The sequence below is a fragment of the Megascapheus bottae genome, chromosome 7 (genome assembly GCF_031878675.1).
Source record: "Megascapheus bottae isolate mThoBot1 chromosome 7, mThoBot2.hap1, whole genome shotgun sequence".
NCBI lineage: Eukaryota > Metazoa > Chordata > Mammalia > Rodentia > Geomyidae > Megascapheus > Megascapheus bottae.
Window position 1 is genome coordinate 82,374,886 of NC_143515.1, and position 20,189 is coordinate 82,395,074.

The window sequence follows — 20,189 nt, forward strand, 5'->3', positions numbered from 1 at the left end:
CCATGTGTATTCCGTGTGTGAGACTGTCTCTGTGCCATGTGTGTTCCATGTGCGAGACTGTCCCCGTGTGTGTGTGTTCCTGCTCTGGAGCATGGATGACCTTTAGAAATATTCCTCCCTGCTTTCACTTGTGTTTAATCTTCTAGTACAGTCTGTCTCAGAACAGAAGATTTTTGTTTTATAAATAGACTTTAGAAGCTGGTACTAGTGGCAGTGGCTCCCACCTGTAATCCTAACTACTCAGGAGGCTGATAGGTCAAGATTACAGTTCGAAGCCAGCCCAGGCAAAAAAGTCCATGAGACTCTTAATCACCAACATACTGTGTATGTTCCATGTGTGAGCCGCTTCCTGTACCATGTATTTTCCATGTACGAGGCACTCCCTGTGCCGTGTATATTCTATGTGTGAGACTGTCCCTGTGCTGTGTGAGTGTTAGACTGTTTCTGTGCTGTGCTGTGTTTGAGCCATTCCTCGTGCCGTGTGTGTTCCATGTGCGAGACTGTCCCCGTGGTTTCTGGTCAGATCCCTGTGCCTGCCCTGTCCAGGCTGGCGCTGACCTCCTCACACATGGTGGTTTCTGGTCAGATCCCTGTGCCTGCCCTGTCCAGGCTGGCGCTGACCTGCTCACACACGGTGGTTTCTGGTCAGATCCCTGTGCCTGCCCTGTCCAGGCTGGCGCTGACCTCCTCACACACGGTGGTTTCTGGTCAGATCCCTGTGCCTGCCCTGTCCAGGCTGGCGCTGACCTGCTCACACACGGTGGTTTCTGGTCAGATCCCTGTGCCTGTCCTGTCCAGACTGGTGCTGACCTCCTCACACACAGTGGTTTCTGGTCAGATCCCTGTGCCTGCTCTGTCCAGGCTGGCGCTGACCTGCTCACACACTGCGGTTTCTGTTCAGACCCTGTTGCACCAGCTACTCAGTGCCTCGGGTTGAGGCTTTGTTCCTCTAGGCCCCTGCAATCTCTGGCTTCTTAGAGAGAGCCAGTGCACATTAGCACCCTGGCCTGCCTCAGGGACTCTCTCCTGGCCTCTGTCCTGGGCTGCCCAACCAACCTCCCTGGACAGCTCATGTAGCCTCCAGGGACCCTGAAGAGCTAATGGCTTGAGCTTGAAACTGTGAGTTCAGGGATAGGTTGTGTGCAAGGTGAGAGAAGCATGCCACCAAGGCAGGCTTAGATCCTGGACTGTGGAAGTTACCGTGTGACTAGGTTCCAGCCACATATGGAAAGGCCTAGGTTCCTTGATGATGAGCCTTTGTCACAGGTGCTAGGGGTGGGAAGGTGAGGTTACAGAGGGGGCTGTTGACATTCTGGCAACGCGGGCTGAGGCGAGTGCCAGCTCTTGGTATAGCTGGGCTTGTGCTCTCAGGAACCTTATGCAAGGACTTGGAGATCTTCCCAGGAAAGAGGGAAACAGGAAGTGCATTGAAAGTGATGCTTGATTCCGGAAGGAACTGGTCATGTGGGCCTCACTTGTTTTGTCCTGTCTTTGGGGGAAGCCAGATGTTTGCGTTATTTTCTAGTGTTCTCTGATTGTCGCTAATCACACACTGAGCTAGCGCTCTGCAGTAGGGCTCTATTAATACACTCTCTATTTTTCGCTGTGCTCAATTTCATCGTTTCTTTCCCCCCCCCAAATAAGGTTCAACCATTCTTGCCTTTTAAGGGAAGAACAAAAAGGCAGAGCGCTTCCTAATGGTTCTAATCATTATTTTCTATATCATCCTGGGAGTGTAGGATGCCTCCTGAATTTTCTGAAAAGAGTTCCAATTTCTTTTCTCTTCTTTGAAAAACAACACTGTTCCCAGCTGGCCGGCTCAGCAGCCCTGGAAGGGAAGGGGCCGCTGAGGTTCACCTCCGGGAGATGGAGCCCCCACCACAGCTGCACTCAGGTGGCCACTGCCTGCGACACCACGCTCCGCGGCTGGGACACCAGGAGCATGAGGTCAGTGTCCCACCTTGTCTTCCCCCGCCCCACCCTGCCCCGCCCCACCACACGTGGGGGCACGTGAGCTCTCTGCATCTGTGTGGGGAAATCGTCCTTCCCACATGCCTCAGTGGCTGGCTGTGTCCCCACTGTCCCTGCTAGTGGCAGGGCTGAAAGCAAGGCCAGGCCCTTGTGCTGACTCAAAGGCTCGTTTGTTTGAACACTGCAGGCTGGCAGCAGTTGAGCGTCCCCCATGGTGTTTTCTTTGACCATTTCTGTGCTTTCAAGAGACATACCTATCCGGTAATCATATTTTGTCATTTAAGTAATTATATGCAACAACCAGCCGTTCTAATGGAACAAACAAGAGCAATTTTTCTGTTCCAGTTGTGATTTTGATAGGCAGAGGAGTGATGGTAGGATGTCTGTTGCCACAGCAACGGAAAGCCCACACAGGCTTCTCTAAGATGCAGTTTATCCCCTTAGCATGCCATCATTTATCACAGAGCTGAAGAGACGAGGTCCTGTGATATTGAGTGCTGCTTCTAGGGTGGGGGTGCACACAGCTAAAGTGTTCTACAGCTTTGCTGAAAATCCAGGGGCTAATAAACAACCAGCTCCCCCACCCTGGCTGCACGTCTGCAGTAAGGTTTCTTACCAAGCTGGAGGCTATGAGGCCACAGAGGACAGGAATCCTACCACAGCCATTTCTACGAGTCCTCTGTCCTTCTCTTCTCATTGCCCCTTGAAAGATGTGACAAACTTACCCTCTACAGACCCAAACCAGACACGGCTTCAGTAGGTACCATCCTGCAGAGCGGGATGAGCCTTACAGGCGGACACTGGCCCCACAGGAGGCAGACACAGGGGAGGGCCACTTCTCGCTGTGTCCCTGATCCTCTGGTAGCCGGCTGTGGTTTTGGCCTCACCAGGATGATGCCATCCCTGGCTCTTCCGAAAGGTGCTCTGCTGTTCCATTAGGTTTCCTGCTGCTACGTTACTCAGTGACTTTCTGGTAACCTTCCAGTGGTCTTGCGACTTTTTCTGCTGTATGCCTCAGCCTGTTTCATGAAAGAGATCTTATACTGAGGAATCGAACCCAGGGCTTTGTGCATGCTAGGCAAGCACTCTACCACTAAGCTACATTACCACTGAGGTCTTAGTATTTGGGACATCTTATTTTAAGGGAAGCAAAGTCAGGACAGTGAAGGAGGTGCAGAATGCAAAACCAGCTCAAGATTTAATATGGCTTGGGCTTGGAAGTCCAACTTGGGGCAAGGAACAGGGTTAAAGGGAATTGATTGGTGTACTTCAGGGAGCAGAGGGCCCTGTGGTTTTCTGGAAGAAGCCACAAGATACTGGAGTCCCCAGTTCATCAGCTGTGTGAAAGCTGTGTCAGTGACGTCAGTGACAGCAGAGGGGAGGGGTGACAGAGAGGAAGGGTCCCCTAGGGGGAGGAGGGGAAGGAGAAGGAGGTGTGAGGTCAGTGACAGCAGAGGGGAGGGGTGACAGAGAGGAGGGGTCCCCTAGGGGGAGGAGGAGAAGGAGGAGGAGGTGTGAGGTCAGTGACAGCAGAGGGGAGTCCCCTAGGAAGAGGAGGAGGAGGAGGAGGAGGTGTGAGGACAGTGACAGCAGAGGGGAGGGGTCCCCTAGGAAGAGGAGGAGGAGAAGGTGTGAGGACAGTGACAGCAGAGGGGAGGGGTCCTCTGAGGGAGGTGTGTAGAGTGGTATGGATGGTACAAAGCCAGGTCCCTCCAGCCACCATCAGGTCAGCCTTATCTGTTTGTGGTTTGTTACACACCACAGACGGAACCCTACTAGGCAGAATATTCAAATTTCAGATGCTGTGAGCTGCAGAGGTAAGGGTTTAGGTGGTGGGTGGGCCTGCCTGTGTGCCCTCTTGCACACATGCATCTGTGTATGTACGTGTGTATGTACACGCCATCAGCAAGGAAACAGTGGAGAGAAAGGCTCTGGGTTCAAGTCCTGGTTCCAGCAAACATGAATTGAAGAATAAGCTCAGCCTGGCCGGCCTGGGTTCCTTTAATTTCTTTCTTTTCTCACAGCTTTTCCACTCTCCTCCTCACGTTTTCTCTCACAGCGTCTCCCCCAGTGCCAGCAGCACAACTGATTCTAGCTTTGCCCCGTTCCCCTTAGTTGCCCTCCTTCCCGTACCCTTCTCAAACTTGTCAGGGTCCTTCTGTGACCTGTGGCGCCCCTCTGGCAGGCTCTTGCTCTCTGGACACCCAGGCATATGTGGAAGCTGCTGCATGCCAGTGTCCTTTCTGTGGCTTGCAGATGTGCTCCTGGACATGGCTCCTTTCTGAGGGGCAAAGTCCATGCCCAGTCCCTGTTCACAGGGGACTAGGTTGGGATTGCCCCAGCTCAGCTGTGCCCTGGTGCTGGGAGACGGAAGCAGGCCCGCAGCCCTAGGCGGCTTTCTGTAATCCACTTAATATTTGTGTGTGCTGTTCTTTTTTCCGTCCTCAGCCAGATATACTGCATCGAGAACGCTCACGGACAGCTGGTGCGTGACCTTGACTTCAACCCCAATAAGCAGTACTACTTAGCCAGCTGCGGCGATGACTGCAGGGTGAAGTTCTGGGACACCCGGAATGTCACCGAGCCGGTGAGGACCCTGGAGGAGCACTCCCACTGGTACAGCCACTCCTTTGAACGCTGCTTTAGGGAAGAGGGGGTTATGTAATTTATTTTGCTAATTACTTTACCATTTGGAAAGGCACAGACCAGCTTCGTTTGTGCTGCTGTGAATCATTCAATCAACCCAGTTTTATTTTTCCTAAAGAAACACTAATTCCAAATCTGAATGTTTGTGATTTATAAGCATAGGAAAAGAAGAAAAACATTAGATTCTGTTTTCTCTTGAAACAGTGCCGGTTCAAGTATGTAAAAATAAATGCACAGATGTTTGTGCAGCATTGTTTGCAGTGCATGGAGCCTGGAAGCCACGCAAACGTCCCTCCGCGGGGTGGGCAGGTGTAGGTGACACGGGTGTGGGAGCAGGCCGCTGGCTGAGGTGTGCTGACCCTGTGTACGGGTGCGGAAGGGTGCCCAACAACCCCCATTCTCTCTCAGATGTTATTTGAGGGTTTCCTATATGCGGAGTACTGTTTGCTAAGTAAGAGAGTTTGTTGTTGAACAGTAGGGAGAGTATTTGTATAAGTACTTGTGTATGTGGGTGTGTTTATACATGCGTGTGTGGAGGACAGGCCTAGGGGACCAAGATTTTTCTTATCAGGAATTCTCCCCAAGTGAGGAGGGGCTCTAGGCAGGCTCCCTTCCTTGACTTACGGGTCAAAGCTGCATGGTTTGTGCTGTCAGGACATTTTCAGGCCTGCTAGTGGACAGTGAGTACATGGTAAGGCTGGTGAGCAGCTTTCATTTGGCACCAGGCCTAGCCCTGCCCACCCCCCCTGGGGCGCGTCTGCAGAGGAGGTGTGCCATCCCCCTGCCACCAGGTCCTGGAGCCTGCCTTGGCATCAGCACACCCAGAGGCATTGCGTGCTGGAAGGGAGCAGCCAGATCACACCTCAGCCAGCCGTCCTGACCCCAGGCAGCGCTGGGCCCTGTGTCGGGCCTAGGGCAGGGCTCCAGTGTGGAAGGTGGGGCTGTGTCTGTGGAATCTGTATGCTGCTTCTGAAGGGGAGACAGCCTGTCTGGAATATTGAGTGAGGAGCCGCCGCCGCCGCCGCCGCCTCCTCCTCCTCCTCCTCCTCCTCCTCCTCCTCCTCCTCCTCCTCCTCCTCCTCCTCCTCCTGCAGTTGTGTGTGACGTTTGCTCTTCCTGGTCTCTGTTGGGAGCTGACAGAACATGTCAGTGCAGCCCTGGGAGGGCCTGCCTTCTGGAGAGAGTCCCTGGCATGGCCAGGGGCTGGGTGTTGATTTCCCAGCAGAACTCTCTCAGTGGGACCCGGGGCAGGATCTCAGGCGCTGCGTGCCTTTGGCAGGGTGTGGAGCGTCCGCTACAACCACTCTCACGACCAGCTGGTCCTCACCGGCAGCAGTGACAGCAGAGTCATCCTGTCCAACATGGTGTCCATCTCCTCAGAGCCCTTTGGCCACCTGGTAGATGACGATGACGTCAGCGACCCTGAGGAGCAGCAGGCTGACGAGAAGTAAGGCCCAGGGCACCAAGGGACGCCCGTGGACGCAGGGTGCAGGGTGGTTGGCGGAACACTCGAGAGTGTGTGTGTGTGTGTGATTAGACCCAGCATGGGAGCCAACAGACAGCACAAGATGCAAACAGTTCACTGGGTGGGGCTGGGAGGTCATCAGTGTCTCCATGAAGTGTGGTTTTCAAATAGGGGTTCCCAGCTGGGTGTGGGGGGCTCATGTCTGTACTCCTAGCTACTCAGGGGCTGGGATCTAAAGATTGTGGTTCAAAGCCTGCCTGAGCAGGAAAGTCTGTGTGAGCTGTGGCTCAAGTGGTAGAGCACTAGTTTTGAGCAGAAAAACTCAGGGGCAGAGCTGAGACTTGAGCTCAAGCCCCAGCACTGGTACCAAACAACAAGTATTAAAATGTGGTTCCTATGTATTTCCGTATTTGTGCTGAATGCCACGTGTGAGCCTTCTTTTAGGTCATTGATTTTCACATGTTGAACTGTCTCCATGTCTTTAGGTTTAAAACAACTTCATCACAGTGTGGGATTTTTGTTGGCAATTGTTGTATGCCCTGATGGATGGCTTCCTTTAGCATTTTGTAGTAGTTTCCTTGGTTAATTTGGGTTTAAAGTCTGCTGGCTAGACGTTATGGAAGGGCAGCCATTGCTGCCTGCTTTTAGGTTTCCTTTGCTTAGGAAAACTCCTTCCATCTTTCTTGAAGCCAGCATTTGTCTTGGGGGGGTGACATGTTTTTCATAGGCAACAAATGGTTGTACCTTGCTTTAATCCAGTCTACCAGTGTTTGTCTTGTGAGACCATTGGCATGCACAGTTACTGGAAGTGTGTGGTAGTGCCTGTCATTTTGTTGTGTTCTGCATTGTTTCACTCTTTCCTACTCCTCCTCTGCGTGTCTGCACATGTTGTGAGATGTATCCTTTCGTGCACACGTCACATGATGTGGGAGCACTCTCTTTAGGCCATGATCAGTTTGGGGTTGCTTGCACAGCCAGCTTAGTGGGGAGCTGCCAGGGCTCTTGCCCTGGTGATGGGGGACATGGTGGCAGGGCTCCTTGGACCTGCAGGGCCATAGCAGGCACCGGTGGTGGCCGCTCCTAAATCTATCTCACGTGCCACACTCTGCCTGGCGGAATGCCCTTGCTCACGCCTCTGTCTCTGTTGGGTTGCAGGCTTAAGGAGCCCCTGCGGGACAGCGTCATTGCCACCTACGAGGAGCACGAGGACAGCGTGTACGCCGTGGACTGGTCCTCGGCCGACCCCTGGCTGTTTGCCTCCCTGAGTTACGACGGGAGGCTGGTCCTCAACAGGGTCCCCAGAGCTCTGAAGTACCATATTCTGCTCTAGCCTGGGCCCTGCTCCTCCCCAGCGAGCCATGGGGCCGGCCTCACAAACGGGGGACGCCCTGATCAGACAGCTCCTCTCTGAGAGACTCGTCATTGCCTCGACACGGCACCCCGGTGGCTGTGTGCTTGGCACAGCACCCACCTCTGTCATGTGGACGGCTGCCCCTGCCGGTGCCGCTGGTTTCTGTGTTCTGTCCTAAGGGTGTTGGGCTCTCCACCACATCACTCCTCTTTCTCTTGACATGGAGAAACGAAATAAAACCAGTGAGGACACGCTGTTCGAGCCTGCTTTCTCCTTCCCGGACTCGGTGCTCGTATGCCCACCTTGGTTCCTCAGGTGGGCAGAGAGGCCTTTGCGCGGCGCTGCTCACTAGCAGATTTCTTGAGAACCATGTGGCCACTGCTGCAGAGAACATCCCACCTGGATACCCTGTGCACTGGTGTGGTCACGGCTGTGTGTCTCCCCTGTGCACTGGTGTGGTCACGGCTGTGTGTCTCCCCTGTGCGCTGGTGTGGTCACTGCTGTGTGTCTCCCCTGTGCGCTGGTGTGGTCACGGCTGTGTGTCTCCCCTGTGCGCTGGTGTGGTCACGGCTGTGTGTCTCCCCTGTGCGCTGGTGTGATCACGGCTGTGTGTCTCCCCTGTGCGCTGGTGTGATCACGGCTGTGTGTCTCCCCTGTGCGCTGGTGTGATCACTGCTGTGTGTCTCCCCTGTGCGCTGGTGTGATCACTGCTGTGTGTCTCCCCTGTGCGCTGGTGTGATCACTGCTGTGTGTCTCCCCTGTGCGCTGGTGTGATCACTGCTGTGTGTCTCCCCTGTGCGCTGGTGTGATCACTGCTGTGTGTCTCCCCTGTGCGCTGGAGTGGTCACGGCTGTGTGTCTCCCCTGTGCACTGGTGTGGTCACTGCTGTGTGTCTCCCCTGTGCACTGGTGTGATCACTGCTGTGTGTCTCCCCTGTGCGCTGGTGTGATCACTGCTGTGTGTCTCCCCTGTGCACTGGTGTGATCACTGCTGTGTGTCTCCCCTGTGCGCTGGAGTGGTCACGGCTGTGTGTCTCCCCTGTGCGCTGGTGTGGTCACTGCTGTGTGTCTCCCCTGTGCGCTGGAGTGGTCACGGCTGTGTGTCTCCCCTGTGCGCTGGTGTGGTCACTGCTGTGTGTCTCCCCTGTGTGCTGGTGTGATCACTGCTGTGTGTCTCCCCTGTGCGCTGGTGTGATCACTGCTGTGTGTCTCCCCTGTGCGCTGGAGTGGTCACGGCTGTGTGTCTCCCCTGTGCGCTGGTGTGGTCACTGCTGTATGTCTCCCCTGTGCGCTGGTGTGATCACTGCTGTGTGTCTCCCCTGTGCGCTGGTGTGATCACTGCCGTGTGTCTCCCCTGTGCGCTGGTGTGATCACTGCCGTGTGTCTCCCCTGTGCGCTGCAGTGGTCACGGCTGTGTGTCTCCCCTGTGTGCTGGTGTGGTCACTGCCGTGTGTCTCCCCTGGTCTCTGTGCACGAGTGTGGTGGCCACTCAGGGCTTGTCTGGAAGTTGGAGTTGTCCGTGACCTGCTGGAGCCACCACCCCACATTTACCTCTCTACCATCACCTGCTCCCTGGAAGCCCTTGACACTGACGGTGCAGCTGCCCTCTGTGATCTGAGTCTCAAGGCATGTTCTCTGCACACATAACGCCATTGTGCCTGGAGAAGCCACCGGGGCTGTGGCATGGGGCTGTTTGTACCAGCGGCCGCTTTTCTCCTGTGAGAGGAGAGGCACATACTTGAAGGAGAGTGCCTGCCCTCTGGAGGCCTCCCTTGTCCTCTGCAGGGACAGCGTGTGGCCCTGAGAGGTGTCAGGGTGGGCAGGTGGGAAGGGTGGCGCACTGCCTGGATGGGTCGTGTCTTTCCCTACCTGGTCTGTGGGTCTTTGTATCCAGCCGATCAGTTCAGTGCCCCACTGCGCCGCCTGCTGTCCTTGTCCTCGGGCCTTCCAGCCCTGGTCCTTCCCACGCAGTGATTGTTGGTGGGCGCCTACAGCAGTGCCTAGGAGGCACGTGTGTCCTCATGGCGTGCAGTGGCGCTCAGCCTCTCTCGGTGCGTGGGCACAGTTCCTGTTGGTTTCTAAATCCCTCGTGGTTCCACACGTGGCGGTGGGACCTACGCTGGGCTGACTTTGTCAGGGGTGGGTGGGCGAGGTGGCGGACGCTGCCTTTCACGTGGACATCTGGATGCAGATGCTTTGGGTCGACCCTGCGTTCTGTTCCATGGATGAGGCCGTGTGTGGCTCCCCTGTGCCCCTGCCATACCTCCTTTGTTTCTCAGAGAAAGGAAGCAGCTGACCTGTCTCTGAGAGCTGGCACTGAGGGCCAGAGAGGATGGGATATCTGTAGCGAGACGAGAGGGCCAGCCCAGACCCTGCAGAGACAGTCAGGGCAGGGAGCCGCCAGCAGCCCAGCCAGCGGGGACAGCCGCTGGTGAGTGCGGGGCGGGGCGTCTGTGCCGGGCCTTGCTCACGAAGAGCACGCCAGGCTGCACCTCTTGTGTGAAGCTCTGGTTTGACCCCCAGCACTATGCCACCAAAGCCTCTCCTGTCAGCGTGCACAGCACTGTCCACTTGGCGTGGTGACCTTGCCTTCGTCGTGAGCGGATGTCCCCGTCTCCCGGCCTTCAGAGTCCCCATCGCTATGGCACTGAGGGGATCTGAGCACACACCTGGGCTGCACCGTCCCCTCTTGGTGGCTGGAGGTGAGGTGGGGCAGGGTGTGTGTGGTGGTACAGTGCTGTTGTAGTTTGACCTCTGCCTGCCCTCCTATACCACCAGCCGGCCCTCATTTCTGTTTTCCTCCACCAGGTCTGTGCAGGCCAGCCCATGGAGGCCGTCTCTGCACCTCTGGCCTTGTGCAGAAGCAGGTTGCAGGGCACCCCTCACCCACCCCAGTTTCAACTGACAGGGTTGGCAAGAGAATCCCATCCTAGCCCTCTGGGACAGTGTCCAGCGGGCAGTTGTAGGCCACCACTGCAACATGTGCCCACACCAGGCTTCCATCCCAGGAGGGGAGTTGCAGGGGGTCTGGTGCCCCGGAACGCCTTTCAGACACAACTGTGGCCAGAGCCCCACAGAGTTGCTGAATACCAGTGGTTCCCTCCTCTGAGGCTGGGAGGGAAAGGTGGGGAGACATCCATGGAGCAAGGCTGTCATCCCAAAGGGTATCTAGAGCCAGGTCAGGAGCTGGAGTCAAGGGAGGGGTGAGGATCTGGAGCTGGAGTTGAGGGAGGGGTGAGGAGCTGGCTGCGGCGGTGCGGGGACAGACGCTGGTACCAGACTCCACTCTTGGCTTTCACCTCTGCTGGGCTGCCCCGGCTCTGGCTGAAGCCCTTGGTGGGTGTGCGGGGGGACAGTGGGGTGGCATCACTGGCTAACCCTCCAGTGCTGCCCGACCTACTCTGCCAGGAGCCACGTGCCAGGGCCACGGCGGGTCACCCAGCTTTGGTCTGCGCAGCCTCTGCTCAAAACTACCCTTCATCGCTGATCCTGTGATGTGGGACAAGGTCACAGGCGAGTGAGGGTGCTGGTGGGCTCTGCTGTCCTCAGCGGCCCTGGCAGAAGAGGAGCCCCCGAGGCTCACCGTGGCTGCCAGCTCACATAGATGAAGCGCCAGGCCGCCAGGCCGCCCTGCGTGACCGCTCGTGGAGCATGTGCTGGAATGCCTGTCACTGCACGGTGATTTAGAGCCAGGCACTGCTGTAATTCTCCCCCCTCCCACACGTGCCTGCCAGCTCCTTGCGGTGAGACGCCCCCCGAGCCTGTGGGGGAGTGGTGCCAGGTAGATGTCCTTCCCAGCATCCTGTGCCAGGGCATCTTCAAGACCAGCACAGGCCCAGCAGGCCACTGGAGCAGGGCTGTCCCAGCCCCACCCAGGGCCTGTGCCCACTGGTGATTGCTTGTGTCTGCCACGGGGGGGTGGGGTGGGGTTTGCTGTCCTGTGTGGAGGACTGCTTTAATGCTTGACTCAAAACAACCAAGACTCTTTCTTAGAGTGTGCCGGTCCTGAGGCTTGAACTTGGCATCTCATGCTCTCACTTGGCTTTTTTGCTCCACACTGGTGCTCTACTACTTGACTTGAGCCACACCTCCACGTGTGGCTTTTTGGTGGTTCGTTGGGTCTGTCTGTCTGGGCGGCTTTGAAACATGATTCTCAGATCTCTGCCTCTTGCATAACTAGGGTTTCGGGCGTGAGCATGGGCACCCGGCAGCCCAGACATGCTTCAGCCCAGAGCCAGAGGACTGGGGTACAGCACCTCCCCCGCCAGGTCACCTGACCGGGCTGTTGTTGCTGCTTGAAGGTCCAGCAGGGAGCCGTGGCCGTAGGCGTGGGTCTGCCCTTGGGACAGGTCGGGCTGGAGTCATCAGTGGAGGTTTTATTGTGAGCTGTCTTGGACATGGCCCCTAATTTCTGCTTCCGTGTCTCCCCACGTAACTCATCCAGTCACAAGACCTGGGAGGTGACTGCCTGACCAGCTCCTGTTTGTGGCCGTCCTCATCCTGGAGGTGATCCCTCACTGCACCCTGGCCCTGCCCAAGGACCTGCCAAGTCCCTCTGCTCAGCCTTCCGGGGTCCCCACGCTGTCCTCTGCCTGCTCCTGCCATGCCCTCCTCTCCCTCACTCCTGCTCTGGCAGTTACCCACTGGAACCCCCCGTCCCCCCTGCGCCTGCCTGACTGCAGGTCTGCAGAATGCCAGTGGTGTCATCAGAAGGCGGGCAGCCAGTGGGAGCCACTGAGTTTCTCCCACCTGTGTGGCTTGCAACGTGGCTTGCACTATATCAGGCGGGCAGTTGTGTGGTCGGTGACTGCCCCTGAGACCAGCCTGGCCTAGAGAAGGCCTCCAGCGAGGGCAGCGCAGATCAGAGCAGCCCCACTGGCCCCTGCTGAGCTCCTGCTGTGCCCAGCAGGCCAGGTTCCCAAGCATGGTGCTCTAAGCCGAGGGCCGGGCCGGCAGAGGGAAGACTGACCGCCTGTAGGTGAGGGATGTGGAGAGGTGGGTGGTGTGCCCCCATGCCCTCTGCGGGACCTGGGCACCTCCAGGCTTCAGAGGAGCCAGCTTGGGGCAAGGGCAAGGGCAGCACTAGCTGGGCTCTGAAGTCCAGGGGTGAGTGCGCGTCCACGGTCTGCACCGCGACGCTGGCCCTCGGAGTCCTGTGCAAGCGAAACGTTACCTGTCCCTGCGCTCTGAGTCTCACCGCTCTCCCCCGAGGCCCCACGCATCACAGGAGGGTGACCACTCTGGGCTCATGGGTTTGGGAATCGACTGAAGACAGATGTGGGGAAGGCGCAGCCTGTCCCGTGGCCCCGGCACTGGCCCACGTCCTGGTGGTCAGGCCCTGTGGATTCTAGAGGGCTCTGAGGCGGGGACTGGCCTGGATGCGACACATACTGAGGCGGGCGTTGAGGCTGAGCAGGCCCTGGCACGCACTGGGGTGTTGCAGTGGGGCTGGGGTGGAGAAGAGGGTGGAGAGTGAAGAGCGGGGTACGGCAGCAGGCACTGGCCGGCCTTGTGTAGGCTCCTGGCTAGACCCTGGGCAGGGCTGGAATAGATCCTGGGGCTTGAGGCTCACTCACCTGTCAGCCAAGGTCAAGCCTTGCTGTGGGGACCGGAGCTGTGGAAGCTCTCAGCCCACCTGAGCGTGGTCCCCGGACGCGTGGAGACGGGAAAGGGAGGGCACTTTTCTCTGTGGGGAAGCTGGGACCTGGAGTTCTCATGGCCAGCGCCACAGATTTCTAGGCCTCTGCTAATGAATGTCCCAGCTGGGCCCAGAGCCAGAGCCGGGCAGCTGGATGTCGGCTATAATGAGGCACCTCAGGCTGCCGGTGCCGCCTCCCTCCGGCTGGCCCGCGGCCATCATTAGCTTCCAGGGAACCGTGGCCACACCATCCGGAGCTTCCCCTGGCTTCTCAGGGTACTGAAGCCCATCTGCTGTCCTGTCATTAGGGGTGGCAAGGTGCCACTCCACGTTCCTACCAGGACCGAGGACCCTCCTCGCTCTCACGCCTGTGTGACTCGGGGTCTCTCCTCTCAGGGACCCCGGGCTCAGCCCCGCCCAGCAGGAGGTGGGTCTGCAGCCCGCCTTGGGGACCCCCCCCCAGCCGGGCTGTGTCTGAGGCTCAGCTGGCCCTCCTCAGCTTTTGCACCAGGAACTTCCTTTTTTGTGTGCACGTGTGCATGCATGGCTTTCTTTTTTTGAAAGCAGAAATACTAGGTTACTTATCGTCTCCTGGCACCAGAACCCAAAGCGATGTAGAGAACTTGACAATTTTTTCCTGCTCAGTGGCTGGTTTATCTTGAACTGTCGAAGCTGATATCCCAATCCACTTTTTGACATAGCTATGAAGGTTTTAGGAGATCTCGACATCATGGTTTTATAGAACTGAATAGATGATAATGTTGAATCCTTCGACTTTTGTGTCTAACATTGCTTCTAGGCATGAGTTATTGCATAACAACCCATGCCCCATTGTGTCTTACTGCTTAATAAGCGTGTGCAAAATGGTTGTGCTGGAATTGCCTTTGTGATGTCATGTTGGCGCTGTCTGAATTGTCTGACCCCGGGGGCAGGCAAGCTGGAGCCCTGCATGACCGACCAGGCTGTCGTGGACCCCTCAAGCCGGTCCCGGGCTACGTGCAACTGAGGCGGGAAGGCGCCCTCTGCCGAAGGCGCTTTCCCCCCTGGACAGAGAGGGTTTAGTGTGGAAGCGGAGCCTCCCGCTGCTCCGCCCACCTTCAGTGCGCGGCCCTCAGACTGGGCCGCCAGGTGGGCAGCTCGTCTCAGGTGCACGGCCTTGTGCACTTGTTTGGGTGCTGACTGGCAGGCGTGGGTAGAGCGAGGGAGGTGCTCTGGCTCCCAGCTTTCCCTTTATGAATTGTAGGGGAGGACGGTGCCACGTGGAGGGTAGGGAGGAGCTGGAGTGCTGTGGTCTGGAGGCAGTGTGCCCAGTGTCCACCATGAGCCTCTGCCCGGCTGCCTTGAGCGTGAGACGCACCCCAGCTCGCCCTCAGCCAGGGACGGCCCCACAGTGCCCTCCTCTGCCCGGCTGTCCACGGTGCACATCCCCCCGGAGTGGGTAGGGCACAGTCTCAAGTGGTCGTGGCTTCTTCCGGCTGTGCCACGTCCCTGGAGAGCCTCCTCCCCCTGTCTCCTCAGTGCCCATCCTCACTCAGGCTGGGTGCTGCCAGGAGAGCTGGCGTCCACAGTGCCCATGGCCCGAGGTAGTCTCCAGATCCCACATGTGGACCCGTGGTGGGCGGAGGAGCACTGGGGTGAGGCCCCTGCTTCACGGGCCGTTGCCCCATGGGGAGGCTTCGAGCAGAGGGGCTCCTGCAAGCCCGCCTGTGCCCCAGAGGGGTTGAAAGAGCAAGAGGTGCTGCCCGCTGGCCGCGAGTCTTGGGGCAACGCGACTGGCCTGGTGCGTGAGGGTCCTGGCATCAGTGACAGGGCTCTGACCAGGACGCTGCCGCGGGCACTCGACACCTGCACGCCACAGGGCCGTCGTGGGTCTGGAGGGGTGGAAGGGAGCTGCACGGCGAGGAAAAGCTGCCCACGCAGGCCTGCCCACCCCGGCCCCGCCTTGCTGCAGGAGCTGCTGTACCTGGGCACTGCCCTACCCGAGGCCCGCTGTCACCAGGCCCGCTGTCACCAGGCCCGCTGCCACCAGGCCCGCTGTCACCAGGCCCGCTGTCATGAGGGCTGCTCTGTACTGCCCCAGCTGGACGAGGCTGAGATGAAGCCCAGGCCAGCCTGGCAACACCATGAGCCCCAGCTCAAAGATACATGACCAGAAAGCCATTTCCAGGTGTTTACTCTTGTTCCTGTGTGACATGGTCGTGTATGTCACACGGTGCTCCCATGTGACGTGGTCCTCCCGTGTGACGTGACATGGTCCTCCCATGTCCAGGACACGTCCACAGCATGGCCTGCACAAAGGCTGCGTGGCCCGCGCCTGTGTCTTGGTCTCAACCTGGCTCCTCCTCTTCCTCCTCCTCCTCATCTCTGACAAGGTCACAGACTTGTGCGCCAACTGCTGGGGACAAAGCCAGCTGTGCCTGGCGGGCGGGTGGGCCGTGGTCACCGGGAGTCCGTCACCATGCAGGTGTTGAGTGTTCTAGGCAGAGGCCTCGCCTCCTCCTGCAGCTGGGGAAGCACAGTGCCCGTTCCTGGGCTTGTCCTGACTGTCCAGTCACAGCCCCACCCCTGCACCTCCGCCCTCTGTCCATACCCCTGCACCTCCGCCCTCTGTCCGCACCCCTGCACCCCCGCCCTCTGTCCGCACCCCTGCACCTCCGCCCTCTGTCCGCACCCCTGCACCTCTACCCTCTGTCCACACTCCTCCACCTCTGTCCTCTGCCCTCTGCCCTCTGTCCACACTCCTCCACCTCTGTCCTCTGCCCTCTGCCCTCTGTCCACATCCCTCCACCTCTGTCCTCTGCCCTCTGCCCTCTGTCCGCACCCCTGCACCTCCACCCTCTGTCCACACCCCTGCACTTCCACCCTCTGCCCTCTGTCCACACCCCTGCACTTCTACCCTCTGGCCTCCGTCCACACCCCTGCACCTCCACCCTCCATCCACACCCCTGCACCTCCGCCCTCTGTCCACACCCCTGCTCCTCTGCCCTTGGGTCCACAGTCCTGCACCTCTACCCTCTGTCCACACCCCTCCACCTCTGTCCTCTGCCCCCTGCCCTCTGTCCACACCCCTCCACCTCTGTCCTCTGCCCTCTGCCCTCTGTCCACACCCCTGCACTTCCACCCTCTGCCCTCTGTCCACACCCCTGCACTTCTACCCTCTGGCCTCCGTCCACACCCCTGTACCTCCACCCTCCGTCCACACCCCTGCACCTCTGCCCACACCCCTGTTCCTCTGCCCTCTGTCCATACACCTGCACCTCTACCCTCTGGTCCACAGCCCTGCACTTCTGCCCTAGGGTCCACAGCCCTGCACCTCTGCAGGTGGAGTCTGGGTAGGAAGGAACCCCAGGTGGGATGGGTAGGATCCTGGGTGGGGAGGAGCCCCTGGGAGCGCCCGGGTCTGCCCAGGTGGGATGGAGGAAGCCTATGGAAGTGGAGGTGTTTAGAGCATGTCTTGTGCGTGTTGAACACTAGAGGAGAGAGTGGACAGCGTGTACGGGAGAGAGATCTCTGCCTGGTGATGGCCATGACGGTAGAGGCGGTGCTGTGGCTGTGGTGTGAGGCGCCCATGGGGTTAAGCCAAGGGCCCCGGCTGTCTGTGGTGGAGCGTGGCCAGGCCCCGGGGTTCAGTCGCAGGGCGCAGCGAGGGGTGGTCATCACGCTCCCTCTGCTGAGCCCGGCTCATCCCGACCCCGCTATTCCCTGGCCATCCTGGACTTGGGTGCTGTGCTAAGTACACAAAGCAGATAAAGCCCTGGCTTGCCTTCAGAGACTCCAAACAAAGGGCTGCTAGCACTGAACCGGGGCCCCCACCCAGAGGGAAGCTGGAGGCCAGCCTGGCACTGGCCCCTTGGAGTCATGTTGGGCTGCCTGCTGGGAAGGAGCAGCCCCAGTCCCAGAAGGCCCTGGCTGAGCAAGCACCCGGCTCTGGCCTGAGCTGAGCCCCCTGAGCCCCCGCCCGGGAAGTCAGCCCAGACCTCCAGGGTGCCGGGCGGTGCCTGGAGCTCTGGCACAGCGCAGTCTCAGAGCACTCTGTCCTGGCAGTCACGCCACACTCAGCCCTCCAAGAGCCATAAATCCTGTGTGACCTTCATGCTGTCACGACCGCAAGTGCTACTGTGTGTTGTGTGATTAACTGAAGAGAGATTAGGTGAGCCACTCCTTTCTTTAAGGTGCGCTTGTGGGTGGGATTTGAAGTCTCGAGAGCCAGGCGGGCAAGGCTCGTGCTGTGCCTCCAGAGTGGATGTGCTGTGGCGCCTGGCCAGATGCCTCCCAGCAGACAGAGCCTGGGCAGGCTGGGCTGGGAATGGGTCCCCCATGCCCCTGGGGGTGGCTGGGAGCTGGGCTGGGTCTGCGGGCAGGGCCTGCCTGCCTGCTATAGCACCCCTGCCCTGCTCACCTGCCCTGCAGGAAGAGGCCCTGGCAGCAGGAGAGAAATCCTCTAGAATCCTCTCTCCCTTGATGAGCCCAGCGGGAGCCGCCCCATGGTGGCCAGGCTGGTTTAGCAGTTAGGAGACGAGGGGGGGGGCAGGCAGTGTTTTGTATTTCCCCTGGTGTTTTTGTGTGAGCATTTCATTGTCATTATCAAGACAACCACCTCGGCTCTGCCTAGAGGGTCGGGTGGGCTCCATCCCTGCTCCGGGCAGGCCCAGGCCTGAGTATGGTACCTGCCATTTGCTCTTCATGTCACTGAAGAGTGGGTGACTTTGCTTCTCCGTACCTCAGTTTTCCTCATTTTTTTGGCACTGGTCCTGGCTTGAACTTAGGGCTCGGTGCTGTCTTTTGCTCAAAGCTAGTGCTCTAGTCCTGGAGCCAGGCTCCCCTTTTGGCTTTTTTGGTGGTTTAGTGGCGATAGGAGTCTCAGACTTTCCTGCCCACACGGGCTTGGCCCCCTGAGCTGCGGATGGCAGGAGCCAGCCCCTGGTATCTGTTTCTTCATTCTTAAGGTGGAGGCAGTGGCCTCTTCTGACACGGGACTGGGCGTACTGCTGGCACCTGCAGGGATCTTGCAGGGCCTGCCTGGCACAGCCCTGGGCAGTGGCTGCTGTCGGGCGCTGTACCTGTGCTAGGCTTCCCCCTCCCGCACACTACACTTCCACCAACCCCACCCCCTCCCCGAGGAAGCCTCAGTGCAGTGTGGCCAGCTGGGTCACCATGGGTCAGGCTGGCTCTGGGAACAGAAGGCTGGTGACTCCTGGAGGTGACAGACGGTGCCTGGAGCTTTTTATACTGTGTCATAAAGACAGTGCTGGAAGCCGGTGTGGAGCAGCCTCGCCTGTCACAGACACAGAACTCATTTCCACCCTGGAGTGTCAGGCCGCTCCCACGTGGCACTGCGGTGGCTTAGTGGTGATTTGTATGTTGTAGTTACCAGACAAGACTGTAAATTTGCATGGAACTGCTTCAGGCCCTAGACGTTGGCGTGCCTGGATATGACTCCCCTTCTCTTCATGTTGCCCTAGAGAAATAACTTCTACCCCCAAATGTGTCCTCTGTCTCGGTGCTTTGCTCTTGTGTTTTGCTCTTTATCTTGGTGGTTGTTGAGTTACTGTTGCCATTCCTGTATCCAGCCACAGCACTCGTGTGTGTGTGTGTGTACACATGTGTATGTGCACGCATGCACAAGATGACAAGGAGACCGTGTGTGCTCACGGCATGGTGCATCGTTGTGTGGAGTGTGCAGTGTGTTGTCGTGTGCACACCACCACCCTCAGGTAGTTCTTGTGTGTGTGCATGTACTCTGACAGGAGTTCACACGTGTATGCACTGTGGCGAGGGGCTGCTGTGTATGTGCAGGGGATTGTGCGTGTGCCATGGGGGTGTTGTGTACGTGTAAACAATGCAGGTGATGTCGTGTGTGTAGGCACGGGGGAGCAGATCACTCTGTCGTGTTATAGAGTGTTGTTGTGTGGGTGTGTGCATCATGGCAGAGGGTTGTCGTGTGTGTATGATCCAAAGGTTGCCAGGTACGCGTGCCTGTGGCAGAGGTTGACACGGGTGTGTCTGATATCATGGGAGAAGGTTGTTGTATACGTGTGTGCCACGGTAGGGGTTGTCATGTGTGTGTGTGTGTGCTGAGCGGGGCTCTTATTCATGTGTGTGTATTTGGTATGGGTTGTGTCTGCACCACAATAGGCAGTGTGTGTGTGTGTGTGTGTGTGTATGTGTGTGTACCATGTCAGGCTGTTGTCTGGTGTATACACTGTGATGGAGGGTTGTCGTGCATGGGTGTGCCCTCATGGAGCCGGGGAGTGTGTCTGTGCGCGTGCATGCTGGCACCCCATGTCAGGCTGTCGTCTGGTGTATACACTGTGATGGAGGGTTGTCGTGCACGGGTGTGCCCTCATGGGGCTGGGGGGTGTGTCTGTGTGCGCGTGCATGCTGGCACCCCATGTCAGGTTGTCGTCTGGTGCATGCATCGTGGAGGGGCGGTCATGTGTGTGTCTGTCGATGGGACCAGGACATCAGGTCTTTTTATAACTTTTGCTGTCCACAGTGCAGTGTGTGTGGTCAGCGCTCCGCCTGGCACCTCTTCTGCAGAGCTTTGGTCACACCGCCAGCGCGGGTGACTGTGACTGACTGAAGAGAGCACTGCTTGAAGACACTGGTGACGCTACAGGTGGAGAGTGCCTGTCTGCCAGGACGCGCTGTCGAATGCCCGTCCACTTCAAAACATAAACCTCGTACAAATTATGTTCACACACAAATCTCCTTCTCCCTCTAGGAGGAAGACAGAGGGTTATTTCTTTATTTCCTTTTGTATATAGATAAATTTCTTGTTCTAAAAGCAAGAGAATTCTAATTCGCTGCCTTAGACCAAGACTGAGAATAGAGCCCAAGTATGGGGGACAAACCCTGGAGATGGCAGAGAGAAGTTCTGGTGACCTGGTGCCACACATGAAGCTTCTGCCCACTTGAACTGTCAGTAGCACTTGATGAACTCGTGTGCCCGGGGGACACCGGGACAGTGCTGGGCGGGACTGGGGGTCCATCCAGTGGAAAGCACTTAGCGCTCCCGTCCTGGCCTGCACCGTCCAGGGGCTCTGGCCGCTTTTCCGTGGACGCTGGATGGCCAGCCTGCCACTGGAGCAGGTGGTTGCCAGGTGCCAGGAGCTGCCG

The 20,189-nt window shown here is 58.1% G+C and overlaps 1 protein-coding gene across 3 annotated transcripts in view; it reads left to right on the forward strand.

Moving 5' to 3' along the window:
• Positions 1 to 7,687, forward strand: part of Eipr1 (EARP complex and GARP complex interacting protein 1) — a 77,566-nt gene extending 69,879 nt beyond the window's left edge. For all 3 annotated transcript variants that reach the window (XM_090337523.1, XM_090337525.1, XM_090337524.1), the window contains 4 exons: positions 1,811 to 1,947; positions 4,420 to 4,587; positions 5,897 to 6,064; positions 7,238 to 7,687. In XM_090337523.1, coding sequence (XP_090193649.1) covers positions 1,811 to 1,947; positions 4,420 to 4,587; positions 5,897 to 6,064; positions 7,238 to 7,412 — 648 coding nt within the window. In that variant the 3' untranslated portion in view covers positions 7,413 to 7,687. The remainder of the gene's footprint in view (positions 1 to 1,810; positions 1,948 to 4,419; positions 4,588 to 5,896; positions 6,065 to 7,237) is intronic.
• Positions 7,688 to 20,189: the final 12,502 nt, after the last annotated feature.